This window comes from Chenopodium album, chromosome 14, assembly GCF_948465745.1.
Source record: "Chenopodium album chromosome 14, dcCheAlbu1.1, whole genome shotgun sequence".
Lineage (NCBI taxonomy): Eukaryota > Viridiplantae > Streptophyta > Magnoliopsida > Caryophyllales > Amaranthaceae > Chenopodium > Chenopodium album.
The window spans coordinates 48,295,217-48,309,174 of record NC_137847.1 but is presented as its reverse complement, the minus strand read 5'-3'; the positions used below and the strand labels follow the sequence as shown (position 1 = coordinate 48,309,174).

The 13,958-nt window shown below is 33.9% G+C and overlaps 2 protein-coding genes and 1 pseudogene across 2 annotated transcripts; 2 read left to right on the top strand and 1 right to left on the bottom strand.

Annotated features, from left to right (window-relative positions):
• The first annotated feature begins 2,850 nt into the window (after nucleotides 1–2,850).
• On the top strand, nucleotides 2,851–3,276 carry LOC145578213 (egg cell-secreted protein 1.4 pseudogene; annotated as a pseudogene).
• Nucleotides 3,277–3,990: 714 nt separating this feature from the next.
• Nucleotides 3,991–7,215, bottom strand: LOC145579397 (transcription initiation factor IIA subunit 2). Its single transcript, XM_081636642.1, has 4 exons — nucleotides 7,151–7,215; nucleotides 6,567–6,709; nucleotides 6,353–6,403; nucleotides 3,991–4,410 (listed from the first exon to the last, which is right to left on the bottom strand). Exons 2-4 carry the CDS (start codon nucleotides 6,693–6,695, stop codon nucleotides 4,270–4,272), a joined length of 321 nt encoding a protein of 106 aa, XP_081492768.1. The 5' UTR covers nucleotides 6,696–6,709; nucleotides 7,151–7,215; the 3' UTR covers nucleotides 3,991–4,269.
• Nucleotides 7,216–8,388: 1,173 nt separating this feature from the next.
• Nucleotides 8,389–9,874, top strand: LOC145578212 (uncharacterized). Its single transcript, XM_081635572.1, has 4 exons — nucleotides 8,389–8,833; nucleotides 8,915–8,956; nucleotides 9,105–9,523; nucleotides 9,644–9,874. Exons 1-4 carry the CDS (start codon nucleotides 8,389–8,391, stop codon nucleotides 9,872–9,874), a joined length of 1,137 nt encoding a protein of 378 aa, XP_081491698.1.
• Nucleotides 9,875–13,958: the final 4,084 nt, after the last annotated feature.

Sequence of the window (13,958 nt, the reverse complement as noted above, 5' to 3'; positions counted from 1 at the left end):
ATTTCAGGATCTTCTAAAATCCCACTTGTGGGAGAAAAGATTTAACCACTTGAGCTATCCTTCACTCTCTCTTTGTTTGGTTTGTGAATGGGTAGAAAACAACAAGTTTTTTCAATCCTAGAAAATTCTCAATTTTCCCTAGAAAATTACGAGTAAGTATTACCCACTACCTGGTATGGGTCCTTCTACCCAATACCACAATATAATTTTTTTTTTCTTTTCCTTTCTTTTTCATCTTCTTCCTCCCTTAAACCCTTTCCCCACCTCCATGGATAGCTCCCATTGTCAGCCAAACCTCCGCCCACCACACCTTCACCTCCGACGACAAGAAACCCACCCCACCAGCTACTACATTGGTCAAAATCCAAAAACACGCAACTACCTCCGTTAAAAATCACCGAAAACCACCCAAAAAACATAATCCAAAAACGAGAGACACAAACTTATGGCTCTAGCCATTAAAAACGATGAGTTCTATGCTAGAAATCGTCTGAATTCGGTCGAAATTGACGACGTTAATTGTTTGTCGGTGCTCAGTTATTATTAATTTCTAACAGGATAAAGCCGTATCTCCTAATCAAAAGAATTACGTAAGTCCTCTAATTAAGTAGATAGGGAAGCAGGGTCGAACCATAGGGAAACAAGTCAATTTATTCCTAATTAATTAAAATAATCTAAATTATTAAGTAACCGATTTATTGTTATAAAAAGAATTAAACTAAGGATATTAAAGTAGGGAGAAATCAAATAATAAAATTTTAGGGTATAGGTTCACCAATAAATAATATTTCAGGGTAAAACACAATAATCAATCATCAATGCATCAATTAATCAGATTATAAAGGACTTTCGCTATGTATTATAATCACAGTATTAATCTACCGGTATTAAATCGCATCTCTCGAATCTTGACTTAACCATTTATAAATTAACCTGCCTATTGAAACTAAGCCTAAACATTAATTCTCATCTCTCGAATCTTGAATTAATATTGTATAACTCATACAATTAAACCATCGTTAATTTAATTGCATAGCATTATATTAATCAATAGGAAATTAATCTTAAACATTAACAATCAATAATAATAAATCATCCCCTCATATTAATTATGGATCCCCAAAAACCCTAGAATTAAACTACTCACACATAATTAAAACTAAACTAATCAAAGCAATTAAATTAAGCATGGTAAAGATCAAAGCAATAAAGTATAATAAAATCAAGAAAAATCAACAATAATAATCAAACGAAAGTAAAACAATAATAATCATTAAACAAACGAAAAGCAATAGTAATTAGTGCAAAGACCAAATAGACGAAACGTGATGAAAACAAAAACCTGCAAATTCCTAATTAGCTGTTGTAAACTAAAAACTAAGAATCCTTCACAAAAGAAGAAAAAAAAAAAAAAAAAAAAAAAAAAAAAAAAAAAAAAAAAAAAACCTAATAACTAAGAATTATGAACTAAAAAGTAGAACTCTAAAAATGAAGCAAATCAACAAAATAAATGAAGTGATCATGAAAAGCTGCTCCTAAAACTAAGCTAAAAGAATGACTAATCATGAAAGATTCCGTCCTCCTAACTCTAAGAATTCTGGGTATTTATATAGGCCAAACACACCGACATAGAAATTTCAAGCAGCATACTCCCCCGACCGGGCATTGGGCCGCCCGATCGGGCCCGCTAATTCACGTCCAGCTGTTCTCAATTGGCTGCTTGCTTCTTCGTTTGGGTCAGCAAGTTGGGCCATTGATTTTAGCTTTAGCCCAATTTCCTTTCTTGGTCCGAAATAATAATAACTTTGTAAATCTTAGACCTCCTCACGAATCGAGCCCTTAATCATCGAATTAAACTCGGTCCTGGGTTTTAAATATACGGTCATAAAATACGATCCGACTCTAATATTTTTGTAGTGGCTCAATAAGCTCGGGAATTAACATAATTCTGCAAATTCCTATAAAATAATACCAACTCTACAAAAACACTAGAAAATGTACGTTAGTAATAAAAATAGTCCCATAGAGCTCAAATATGACCGTGAGATGGGGAATAAAATATATATAAAATAGATTCATTATTGATTTGTATACTGTTATTCTCGATTTGTATACTGCTATTATAGTGTTGAATATTGTTATTGAGAGGAGACTACATTTTTACAACATGGGTAAGTAATACGTTAAATTACATTTTTACCCTTAATATGGGTCTAACGAGCCCATACTTAGTAGTGGTCTATCACTACTCAAAAAATTACACTCTATATGGTAAAACACACTGTAAGAAGGGAAATCATTTTTTCCTCCCGTGCCCTTTATTGTCTTTGCTCTCGTCTCCTCAACTTTTAACTAATATAATTTGAAATTGTGGTTTTCCAGCATATCTCCAATACGCTCAATTTGTAGTCATATGCAGTTTCTTTTTCAAACTTTAGAAACTTGAAATATTTTACTCGTCTATAAAAAAAAAAAACAAGATTTATGATTTATACTGTTTTAGAAAAAAAAAATGTTGACCGATTGCTCCAACACATCAAGTGCATTTTGTGATAATCAGACCGTGCAAATAACTGAACTACTGAAGCATCACAGTCCAGTCTAATTATTGATATTTGATTTGATGAATCAATTAGCTGAAGTAGTGGTTAATTAATAAGCATTCCTAAATATTCATTAATAACCATAATTATCAATCTTTCTAAATTCTGCAACTGAAAAACTAATACAGGAAAACCATTCCTCTTCTCATAATAAACCATCGACCTCTCATCTCCTAACACTCCATTATAAAAGCCAACCTGACTACAACCCTTTCACCATCACCAATCTCACAAAATCAACTTCAGCATGGGCATCAAAAGCAGCGTTTTCGTTCTTTTAACCCTTGCAATATTCCTGATGCTGAATGCAACATCAGCAAGAGACTTCCCTCCTGCTGCTAATAATCCAAAAATCAAAGACCTTGCAGCAAGATTACAATTAAGTGCTGATGGTACTAATACTACTTCTGATTGTTGGGGTTCCCTGTCAGAGCTCAGAACATGCTCAAATGAGATCATCGGCTTCTTCCTTAACGGATACACTGACATAGATGCCCCATGCTGCCAAGCCATTGAAGTCATCATCAACCATTGCTGGCCTTCAATGCTAGGAATTCTTGGGTTTACTACCGAAGAAGGCAACTTGCTTGCAGCCTACTGCAGCAACAACTCCACTGCAGCACCTGCTGGTGCACCACCTGTAACTAATAACACTACTGGCAGTCACTTTTAGTCTCCCACTTCTTGCTGTAATTTCCTTTTTTTACCTGAAGCCTTTCATTTCTGTTAGTTTTTTTTTTCTTTTGGTAAGATCTATGTTACTTCAATCAGATGTTTAAGTATGAGCAACACTAGCTCTAAATAAAACAGACTGTCAGACTACAAGTTTTGATACTCCTGATTTTACCAGAACTTCAACACCCCCAACCCCAATTTCTAAGTACATTATATAATTATTTGCAACCCAAAGTTTCAGTACTACTTCAGACATCAGGGATGTGACCTTTTTAACAATTCTTTGTCCGCTGATAACTACAAAGATCTACTTCTTCCAAGTGGCAGGGCAGTTGAATCATAAAACTAAATAAATCAAAAAAATTGCTTTACAAACTGAGAAATGAATTATGAAATATCCATTTAACTACCATGATGAATCATAAAGCACAATGATAAAGCCTATATCATAGGAAAATAAAAGATCCATAACTTCAAATTCATACTGTAAGAAGTAGGAAGCAGGAAGCACACAAACTAAGAAATAGACTAGTAATGCATTGAATATTAAAAAAGAAGAGTTAGTATGGTTTAATAGAATATCTTTCTATCCTTAAAAGACTTAACTTGTTGATTCTTCAAATTAATGTTTCCTTTGAATTTCCAAGTTTCAAATAAATGACTTTGTGCGAGTTTCTGTGCATCAAAGTGCTTATAAGTATTATAGTCACAGTGGAAGCTGAAATAAAATGGAACAATAAAAATTATGGGAGCACGTTGCAGCTATACTGGAAGATCTTTGAAGTGAAGAAGTGAAGGATTAATACACATAAACTGATATAAATTGAAACATGCAAAAACTCATTAAGGCAGTTGTATGGATGATGAAGCTCCAAGTATCAGAAATCTCAATAGCTCACTCACATAGTAAATTAGAAGTACTACAAACTACTCTACAACACAATAATTTGAAGATCTTATCCATATCATACGGTTATTGCGGCCTGCCACTCTACTGAGTAAGAAGCTTAGAGTCACATGCTACTATTTTAACTCGGCTGACATTCTCCTGCAACTCCTCACTTTTGAACAGAGCATCCTGTAAGATGAATGTCCAGACATTGTCGCAGAATCTGTAGGTATGCAAATGTCCCTACAAAATATGTTCGAGAAAATATAAGACATATTTACTGGCACTTTCAGCAACAGAAATCTAGACAAGTATTCTTAGTTGGTTTGTATCAGTCAACTGATCATTGGTCCGCAACCAGCAAATGCCAGACTCAATGACCACATAAAGCTCCCACCCCCTCCTATATTGCAGCCCAAAAGTTACGCATCATCTTCTTGATGTATAAAGAAATGCCTTTATCAATACATTAAAGCCAAACTCACAGGATTAGTTGAGATTAAAATGTATTGCTCCATTGTAGCTCTATCAAATTTGCAGGTGAATTCATATTATTGATTTATTATCAAATTAACATATATACTTGTATTAAATATTTATAAAGTACATTAACATTAAGATCAAAAAAAATGTTGGACAGAGCTGCAGTCAATGTCCAGTCAAAAGATTAATCTACAAATGAGCATCAACTCGTTCAGAGATCAAATAAATCATACCAACAGATCCACATCTGCATTTTGAGGGATTAATTTTTACAAAAGAAGTATTTGAAGATTAAATATCTCAAACCCTGGGATCTACTTCAATTAGGGGTGAACTTAACCACTCAATTTCAACAATACTCAGAAAATCCCGACATGGGATCAACTAGATTATCCTCCAAATGGTATATGATCAATTCTCAGTATACCACTGACCCATTCCCTTGTGCAAAACATGTAGATCAAAATTTAGCAGTACTTTCCTTGTACAAAATGTACACAAATAAATCAGTCACACCTCTATAAAAGCTATATAGTCTGAAAATCACCATTCAAAAAACCTTAGGGACTTAGGGGGCGTTTGGTAGAGTAATTTTAGATGCATGAAACGGATTCGAATAAGTGTTTCCATTTCTAGTTGTTTGGTATGAGTTAAAAGTAACAAATACCGTTTCCGGAGGGTAACAAAATCCCCCGATTGTTACCCTTGACAACTTAGTGGAAACAAAATACGTTTCTTACTCAATCACAATCAACTCAAATTGTTTTCATTCCATTAGAGTATCAAACATGTAGTAAAGGTAACGTTTATCATTACCCTTTCCCCTGTTTATTTAAATCCTTTCCACTCTATAATCTTTAATCTCCAAAAACACTTATTGCACTCCCACTATGAGAGAGTAAAGAGAGTACAACTTTAAGGCATTATTATACCTTCTGCAAGTCAAAAGTCATACATGTTTGCTACGATACTCCCTCAATTCTACCAAAAATGTCATCAAATTTCTTGCAGATACTAGTAACTTAACAAATGTTGTTTTGGTAGAATAAGGAAAGATAATTAAGTTAATATGTATCCAAAATAATAAAAAGGAAAAACCAAAACAAATTATCATTATATCGGATTTGAGGTAGCATTATCCTACAACCATCTCATCTCCACTTCTTTCCAAACATGTGAGTATATATCTCAACACTATTCCCTCTATTACCTAAAAGACAACTCCTATTTTGTATGGTTTTAACCTTCACGAACTCTAACACACAAGCAAACAACACAGAGGATGATTTTGTTATGTAATTTATACCATCATCTGCTCATATTAACATCACCATCATCAAAAACCCACCTTTCTGATTTCCAATATTACCTTTGTAAGTAAGTTCATTAAAAATTGACAAGTCAACTCAGCCATACACTAACATTCAGTATTCAGCTATAGTTAATCCTAAACTATACATCTTCTCCACTTTAGCTGTCATAATCCGCCTTCCAAAACCACACAAATTTAAGCATACTTGTTGACACCACCTCTAACAAATACAAAACAACTGAATTCCATATCCAATATACAATGTTGCCATTCTTTTCCTATTCATTAATTGGAAAGCAATTTCTTTCAAAAATCATTCTCATAAACAAACTACTAATAATATCTCTAATTAAATGGTAATGCTTGATATAATTTGATCAAATCCAATACCTTGATTGTTACTTTGGACTTCACTTGAGCCTCGAGAGCTTCGGTCATTGACTACAATCACACAAAACACAATCAAACGTCAAAATTACGAGGGAAAAAAAAAAAAAAAAAAAAAAAAAAAAAAAAAAAAAAAAAAAAAAAAAAAAACTTCTTGCAAGCAGACAAAATGCAAAATTAAAAAGAAAAGAAAAGACGAAAACGTCGAATTGACTACCTTATCAAATTGAACAAGAACTTGAATCGCAAGCTCAGGACTAAGAGTGCCACTCTGAACCATCTCATCTAACGTCTCCGTCAAACACATTCCAATTGTCGACCTTCGATACAGCTCGAATGTCGCCATTTTTGTACGAAGATCTGCGATCAAATTCTCCAATTAATCAACTTTCAATCACTAACAAATTCAACATTTTCAAACAAATTATTGCCGAATCATGTGAAAATTAAGCTCAGATTATGAGAAAACCGAGAAAAAGATCAGGGAGACGAAATTCGGTACTATGTAATGAAAGATTTTGAAATCTGATTCAAGAGATTTTTTACAGTTTCAAATAATTTAATCGGAATCTCGCGATAATTGAGCTCAAAATAAGAGAAAAATGCGAGAAAAATTCATGAAAAATTCGAAATTACATTCATCTAATTCCAACGATTTCAAACGATTTAATCATTCACAAAGTCGGAATCATTCGAAAATTGGCTTAAAATATGAGAAAAAAATACTCAAAAATCATCAAAATGATGAAATTAGGGACTAAAAAAAGGCAAAAATTGGAGAAATGAGAAGTAGAAAAGTACAATTGAATGAGATAAGGCAATTTGCTCTGAAATTGTTTGGAGATGTTGGTACGAAAATTGGAGAAATTTGGGTGTTTTTATACCCTAGAATTTCCTGGATTTGGTGTTTATATAGCGCTGACCGACTTTGTAATTATTGGACAATAATACCCTTGACGGGCTCTAATAATTTATTGTTTTGACACGGTTATCTTTGGATCCATTGATGTCAGCCCATTTAAGAAATAACCTCGTTTTTTATTGGGCCATAATGCTTATTTTCTTCTTTCCCTTTTAGTGAAAAGAATAAATTTTGTATTCATCAATATAATATTTGGTCAAATTTTGTTGTCTTAGCCTTTAGCCATTTTTGGAACATTGGTTGATTCTTTTTGTCTCTAACATTGATTGGTATTCCCCTCGTTTTATTTATGTGCGCTGCTTTAACCTTTACATTGTTTACATACATTGTTTTGATCATTGTTTTTGTATATATAAGAGTAAACACAGTTGTGGAGTCAAATTATTAAGTAAGGGGGGCCAAGGTCATATTTATGTATGTATAATTTTGTAACTATATATTATTGAATTGATTATATTTCCTTTAAAAAAAAAAGTAAAAAAAGAAGACCAAAATGTTAGTTGTAAGATTTGAACTCTTGACATCTTGTCTATTAATACATGGCAAAAACCAACTCCTCTACACTATAACTTATGATAAATAGTGCAAAATTAAATTTTATCTTGAGCCAGGGGGCGTGACCATGGCTCCCACCAAGCCCCCCTTGGCTCCGCCCATGACTCCATGAGTAAACATATTTATGTTGATTGTTGATATACGTTATATTTGTCTCAATATATAATTTTTTAATATCAACTTTTTATATGTATTTATTGATAATTAAATATACTTTTAGTCAAACTTTTACATTAGAGAATATATCAGTTAAAATAAAGCACTTAGAATAAACAAGTATAATATTAGTAAAAAATATACAAGAAGAAAACAAAAGGGAATTTATCTTCCAAGTTTAATTTTTTACTTTTTAGTAAAAGGAAGTGAAGGGAAGAGATTTTTAATTTTCCTCCATATTCAAATTTCTCCACAAGTCATTGTGAGAGTTTAGGGAGAGACTAACTAGCGGAAGAAAAAAAGTTTTATAGAGAGATTTTCTTATTTTCAAATGGCAAATTTTTCACAACAGCCTTATTGTTCGTTACACACTCTTTAAAGAAAAATTATTCCTTCCAATAAGTACATGCCCTTTGTGGTGGCGGATATTCTGGATAGGTTTGGTTCTGCTTCAGGACAACAGATATATTTTAGTAAATCATGTGTTAAGTTTAGCCCTTCTATGGGCCCTGCAAAGGTGCAAGTTTATAAGGATTTACTGAAATTCTCTCTAGTACAACATTTTGGTAACCATTTAGGGGTCCCAATTGAGTTACAAGGGCGAAAATCGGGGAAATTCCAATACCTTTTGGATAAGATGAGGGGAAGAATACTTTCTTGGAGCAACTGTAATTTATCGGAGGCAGCAAAGTTAATTTGGATTAACTCTGTTTTAATAGGCATTTCGGCTCATGTTATGAGATCCTATAAATTGCCTTTACCCATAGCAAATAAGATGGATTATTTGATAGCAAGATTTTGGTGGGCAAAAAAAAAGGAATTTGCAAGGAATACAATGGGTTCGAAAACAGGTGATACAGTTGTCAAAAGGGATGGGAGGCTTAGGGATCCGTTCAGTGTGTGACATGAATGATGTACTCCTTTTTTCTCAGGTGCAGAAGTTACTTGTAAACCCTTAGTTACTGGCGACAAAAGTATATAATGCCAAGGTCCAATGCGTTTTAAAGCCTTCTACTGATTGTGGAAGAAGAGAGGCTTCCCTTCCTAATATGATTTCCCGGACTAGACGAAACTTTCACAAAGTTTCGTTGAAGTTTAAGGATGGCTTTGCTTGGAAAATAGGGTCAGGTGCATCTATACGAGCATCTAGTGAAAGGTGGATGCATGGAGAGGTTCCGGTTGTTAGATCGAACCAGATGTTGAGGCATAGTAGACTTTGGATGGTTAAGGATTTTATTGATCAACATGCTAGAACTTGGAAGGTGAATTTGATCCGAGAAAGGTTTGAGTGGGAAAGTGCGGCAAAAATTTTAGCAATGGAAATTCCGTCGACAAAGGAGGATGACTTCAGTTTTTGGCATGGAACGAAGTCAGGTATATTTGCCACAAATTCTGGTTATGCATATCTCACTTATTTAAGCAGGGATAAGGAGCCTCTACACAGGATAGAGACATATGATTTTTATAAGTTGATCTGGCACTTGAAAATTACGCCGAAATTGCGTATTTTTCAATGGAAATTGATGAGGAACGGGATTGCAGTTAAATCAAATCCTCTAATTCAATCATTGTAGGTGGATGGCAACTGTGACTATTGTGATAATTCTAAGGAAGATGCAAAACATCTTTTTGTTTCTTGCTCATTGGCGAGATATATTTAGGATCGTTTTTCCATAAACATCCGTTATGAAGATAGTGGGTCTACTAACTTTACAGAGTGGATCCAAACATGTATCCTGCTTTTTTATAGTCAGGATGAAAATGATAGTACGAATATTCGTACTTTTGTGGAAAACCTATGGGGTTTGTGGGTCACTAGGTCCCAACATGTTTTCAAAGGAACGAATGGATATCTTAGGGAGCTGTTCTTGAACATATCAGAGGCTTTGTGAAACATGGAAGAATTTAATAAGCCTGATGTTCAGGCCTTGGGAACGTTACGTGTTTATGAGGACGCCACAGGAACAAGTTCAGGACCACCCCTGGTTTCAATCAAGTCTACTTAGGTAAGCTACAACAACCTTGGGGTCTGGTAACTTCAATACAGGATTGTATTCTTCGGGTGGATGGTTCTTGGGACAAGCGGAGAGGACGTTATGGTATAGGGTGGACAGTGACTTTGGGGGATAATGTGGAAGTGGAGGGTGGGGGTGATTTTGGTGCAGGTGTTTCGGCTATACATGCGGAGGCTACAACAGTTTTGGAAGCGATCAAGTGGGGAATTCATAAGCAGTTTACAAAGATTTTGATTTTCTCAAATTCTGAAAATCTTATTTCAATTTTGAGACAAACGAGTCAAGGAGACATCAACCTTCATTGGATGTTTATGGAAATAAGAAATTTGGGAAAACAACTTGATTACTGCAATAATCTCAAGGTTCATAGGGAGCAAGTTCAAGGTGCTTATCGGATTGCTAATACTTGTAGGACTGGTTTAGTTAAATTCTCGTCTGTTTTATAATTTATTTTGTTTGTTTTGCTGTTGTCAAAAAAAAAAAAGATGAATCCATCGACCACTTGTTTTTGGAATGCAACAAATCTTCCTCTATTTGGATTCACCCGTTTACCACCACTTGGTTGGATTGCTCCCTTCTCACAATGTGCTTAATTGATACCGTTTATTTTCTCAAATAGTTGGTGTCCACTCAAAGAACTTTTTTTTTCTTAATATGGAGTATTTGGGAAGAACATAATGCTATCATTTTCCAAAATGATAGCTTTGATCCAACCAGGATTTACCACCGAGAGCTCTTTGCGTTCAATGAGTTGCAATAAAGAAGCCTAATCGATACCTTTTCCTCATCTGGATCTCCAATTGGGAGATCCACCCCTTATTTTATCCTTCTCCGATCCAGCAACAACGGCAGCAACATCATCACCACCAACCACCCTTTATCCTGGTTGCTTGGGAGCCCCCTCCACCTCAATTTTTCAAACTTAACTTTGATGGACCGGTCCGCAACAACTCAGCAGCAGTAGGTGTTATTATCAAAGACTACAAAGGTTCTCTCATTACAGCAGCAACTTATAATTAATCTCGGGAATACAAAGGTTTTCGTCACCGAAGTATTAGCTCTTTATAAAGGCATACTTTTGGCTCTTCAACAGGGTATCCACGACATCCAAATTGAATGCAATAACTTGCTAGTTATCAAGGCAAACATTGGAAAATGGCATCCCCCATGGAAAATACAAAATATCATTGAAGACATGCCTATCCTCTTGTCAAACCTCAACAACTGGACAATTAGATATGTTTATAGGGAAGCAAATCGTGCAGCAGATTCGATAGCTAACGTAGGACATTTAGTAGTATATTCCATAATGGTAATCAATGATTGTACTAGTTCAAGTCTAACTCCTATTTTTCAAATCGACACTTAGGAGTTCCCCTCATGAGTAGGGTCTCCTAATGTTTCTTTCTTCTTACCTTAAAAAAAAAAAAGAAAGAAAAAAGAAAAGAGATAGAGAGAGGGAGATTTTCTTATAACTTCCATTCTCTTCCTTTTTTATCAACTTTGATACCACTTTTCAAACCAAACATGAGAAGAGTCATTTCTTTTTCTTCTTCCCTCCACCAAATCCACTCTACCAAAAAAGCCTAATATTGATTTATTTTACTCATTCAATTTATTAATCCCTCCACTCTACCAAACATTGCAATGTAGTGGACAAACATAGATTAAGATATGTTATATAGGGATCAAATAAAGGGTTTAATAATATAAATTATAGTTTACCTAGCTATGTAAATTTAATTGTTAATTTCAAAGAGTAATAATGGAAAATAAGTTTAACAAGCGCATTTTATTCACATATATTTACTTACTAGATCTTGTTAAATCTTATTAAAACTAATATGAACTTACTATGACTAATCTAAACTTATCACACCTTATTAGAATTTATTTTAGTTGTAAATTGAACTTAGGTCGTCCTTATTATAAATCTTTTTTAGATTAATATGACATTCTTTTTCCTGAATTTATCATATTCAAAGTTATCTAAAATTAGTTTTTCTAAATTAAGTAGATATAAGATGAACCAAGTGGGGCCTAAGTGATGTTAATTAAACTACGGAGAGAGAATTGAAACATGTAATTTGGGTACATAGGTCAAAATAAATTATTATTTTTTAAAAAACAATGTGGATCGTTTTCCAAATAAGGTTTGTTGAAATATCCTAAATTGTTTGAAAATACTAGCTTAGTATTAGGGCTTATTCTCTTCTCTCGTCCTCCTTTCCTCTCTATTCTAGGGTGTTCTAATTTTTTGACAGTTTAGGCCAGATTTAGTCAAATTTCTTCGGAATTTAGACTATTTTCAACCCTTTTCCCTTAATTTTCTTTAGTTTTGCATTTTAGGTTTTCAATAAATCTACACAAGTACTGTGGATGTCCGCCCATCTCCCTATGGTGGAATGTCTCCCTATGATGGAGTCGTTAGTTTTTTTTAGTTTAGTTGATTGTTTTTGTTTAGGGTTCTTTTCTATGTTAGGGTTTATCAAAAATGTGATTGATCATTTGCCTTATCAGTTCATTGGTAAATATTTGTTCAAGATCGCAACGGTTGTCGAATTTTCAGATACATTCAAGTGAATCAGATGAAAATCATCACTACTACAAAAAGCCCCTATCGAGCCGCCTGTAAATGACCTAACGAGTCGCCTTAAAGGCGACTTCACGGCCACTGACACAATAGCTTCCAACTTTAGGAGTCGCCTCTGAGACGACTTGATATCTTTTATATAAGTCGCCTATTAGTTGTTGAACGACTTTATATGTTAAGATATCGTGTCGCTTGTATTGAAAGAGGCAACTCCACAGGTTGATCTATTGTGTCGCTTGTGTTGAAAGAGGCGACACATAAAAAATCAACATGTTTTTCCAACTGTTTTTATTAGCTCATATAATGTCACTATTTATGCTACTTAGCATGCTTGATCTCTGGTTCTTTGCCTGGAAGGTTGAAGTTCTTGCCATTATGTCAAAGTCATCACTTTATATCTATATATATATATATATATATATATATATATATATATATATATATATATATATATATATATATGAGATTGTAACTATTTTAAATAAATTGTAACAATCAACCTAACAAGTCTGACTTTTAGAGTCACTTGTATATAATGTGCAACTTGTAAACCTATCGGGTCGCCTCATACTTATTTGGAGACTTGTTAAGTTGGGGTTAAAATCAACAAAGCATCTAACAAGTCACCTAATATACATGAGGTAACTTGATAGGTTTACAAGTCGCACCATATATGCATGTGACTCTACAACCCGACTTACCCGGTGGCTTAAATTAAATTTTCAAAGTCACCTGTATATAAGGTGCGACTTATAAACCTATTGAGTCGGCTTATACGTATTAGGCGACTAATTAGGTGATAGTCATAACTAACAAAACTCACCTATTGAGTCTCCTAATATGTATAAGGTGACTCGACAGGTTTTCGAGTCGCACCTTATGTACAGATGACTTTGAAAACCTAATTTAAACCATCAAATAAGTCGGGTTATAGTGTCGCGTGCATATATGGAGCGACTTGTTAACCTATCCAGTCGCCTCTTATATATTAGGTAACTCATTAGATGCTTTGTTGATTTTAACCCCAACTTAACAAGTCGCCTAATAAGTATGAGGCGACTCGATAAGTTTATAAGTCGCACCTTATGTACGAGTGCCTCTAAAAGTTTGACTAATTAGGGGTTTTTCGTAGTAGTGCATCTTTATAGCTACAACAAATTATTAGACCATATATCTGAAAAGATTGTATATTCCATCGACGTGTGCGAGAGATGTACCACAGTATAAGATCTATTCAATAATTGTAACTCTGATGAATAAAACCCTTATTTAATTCAATTTTATGTATTTGTTAATTTACATTTCATTTATATATGTCGTATGGCTTTTTATTAATGAATTGATTTATTTTAAATTTTTAAAAAAAAA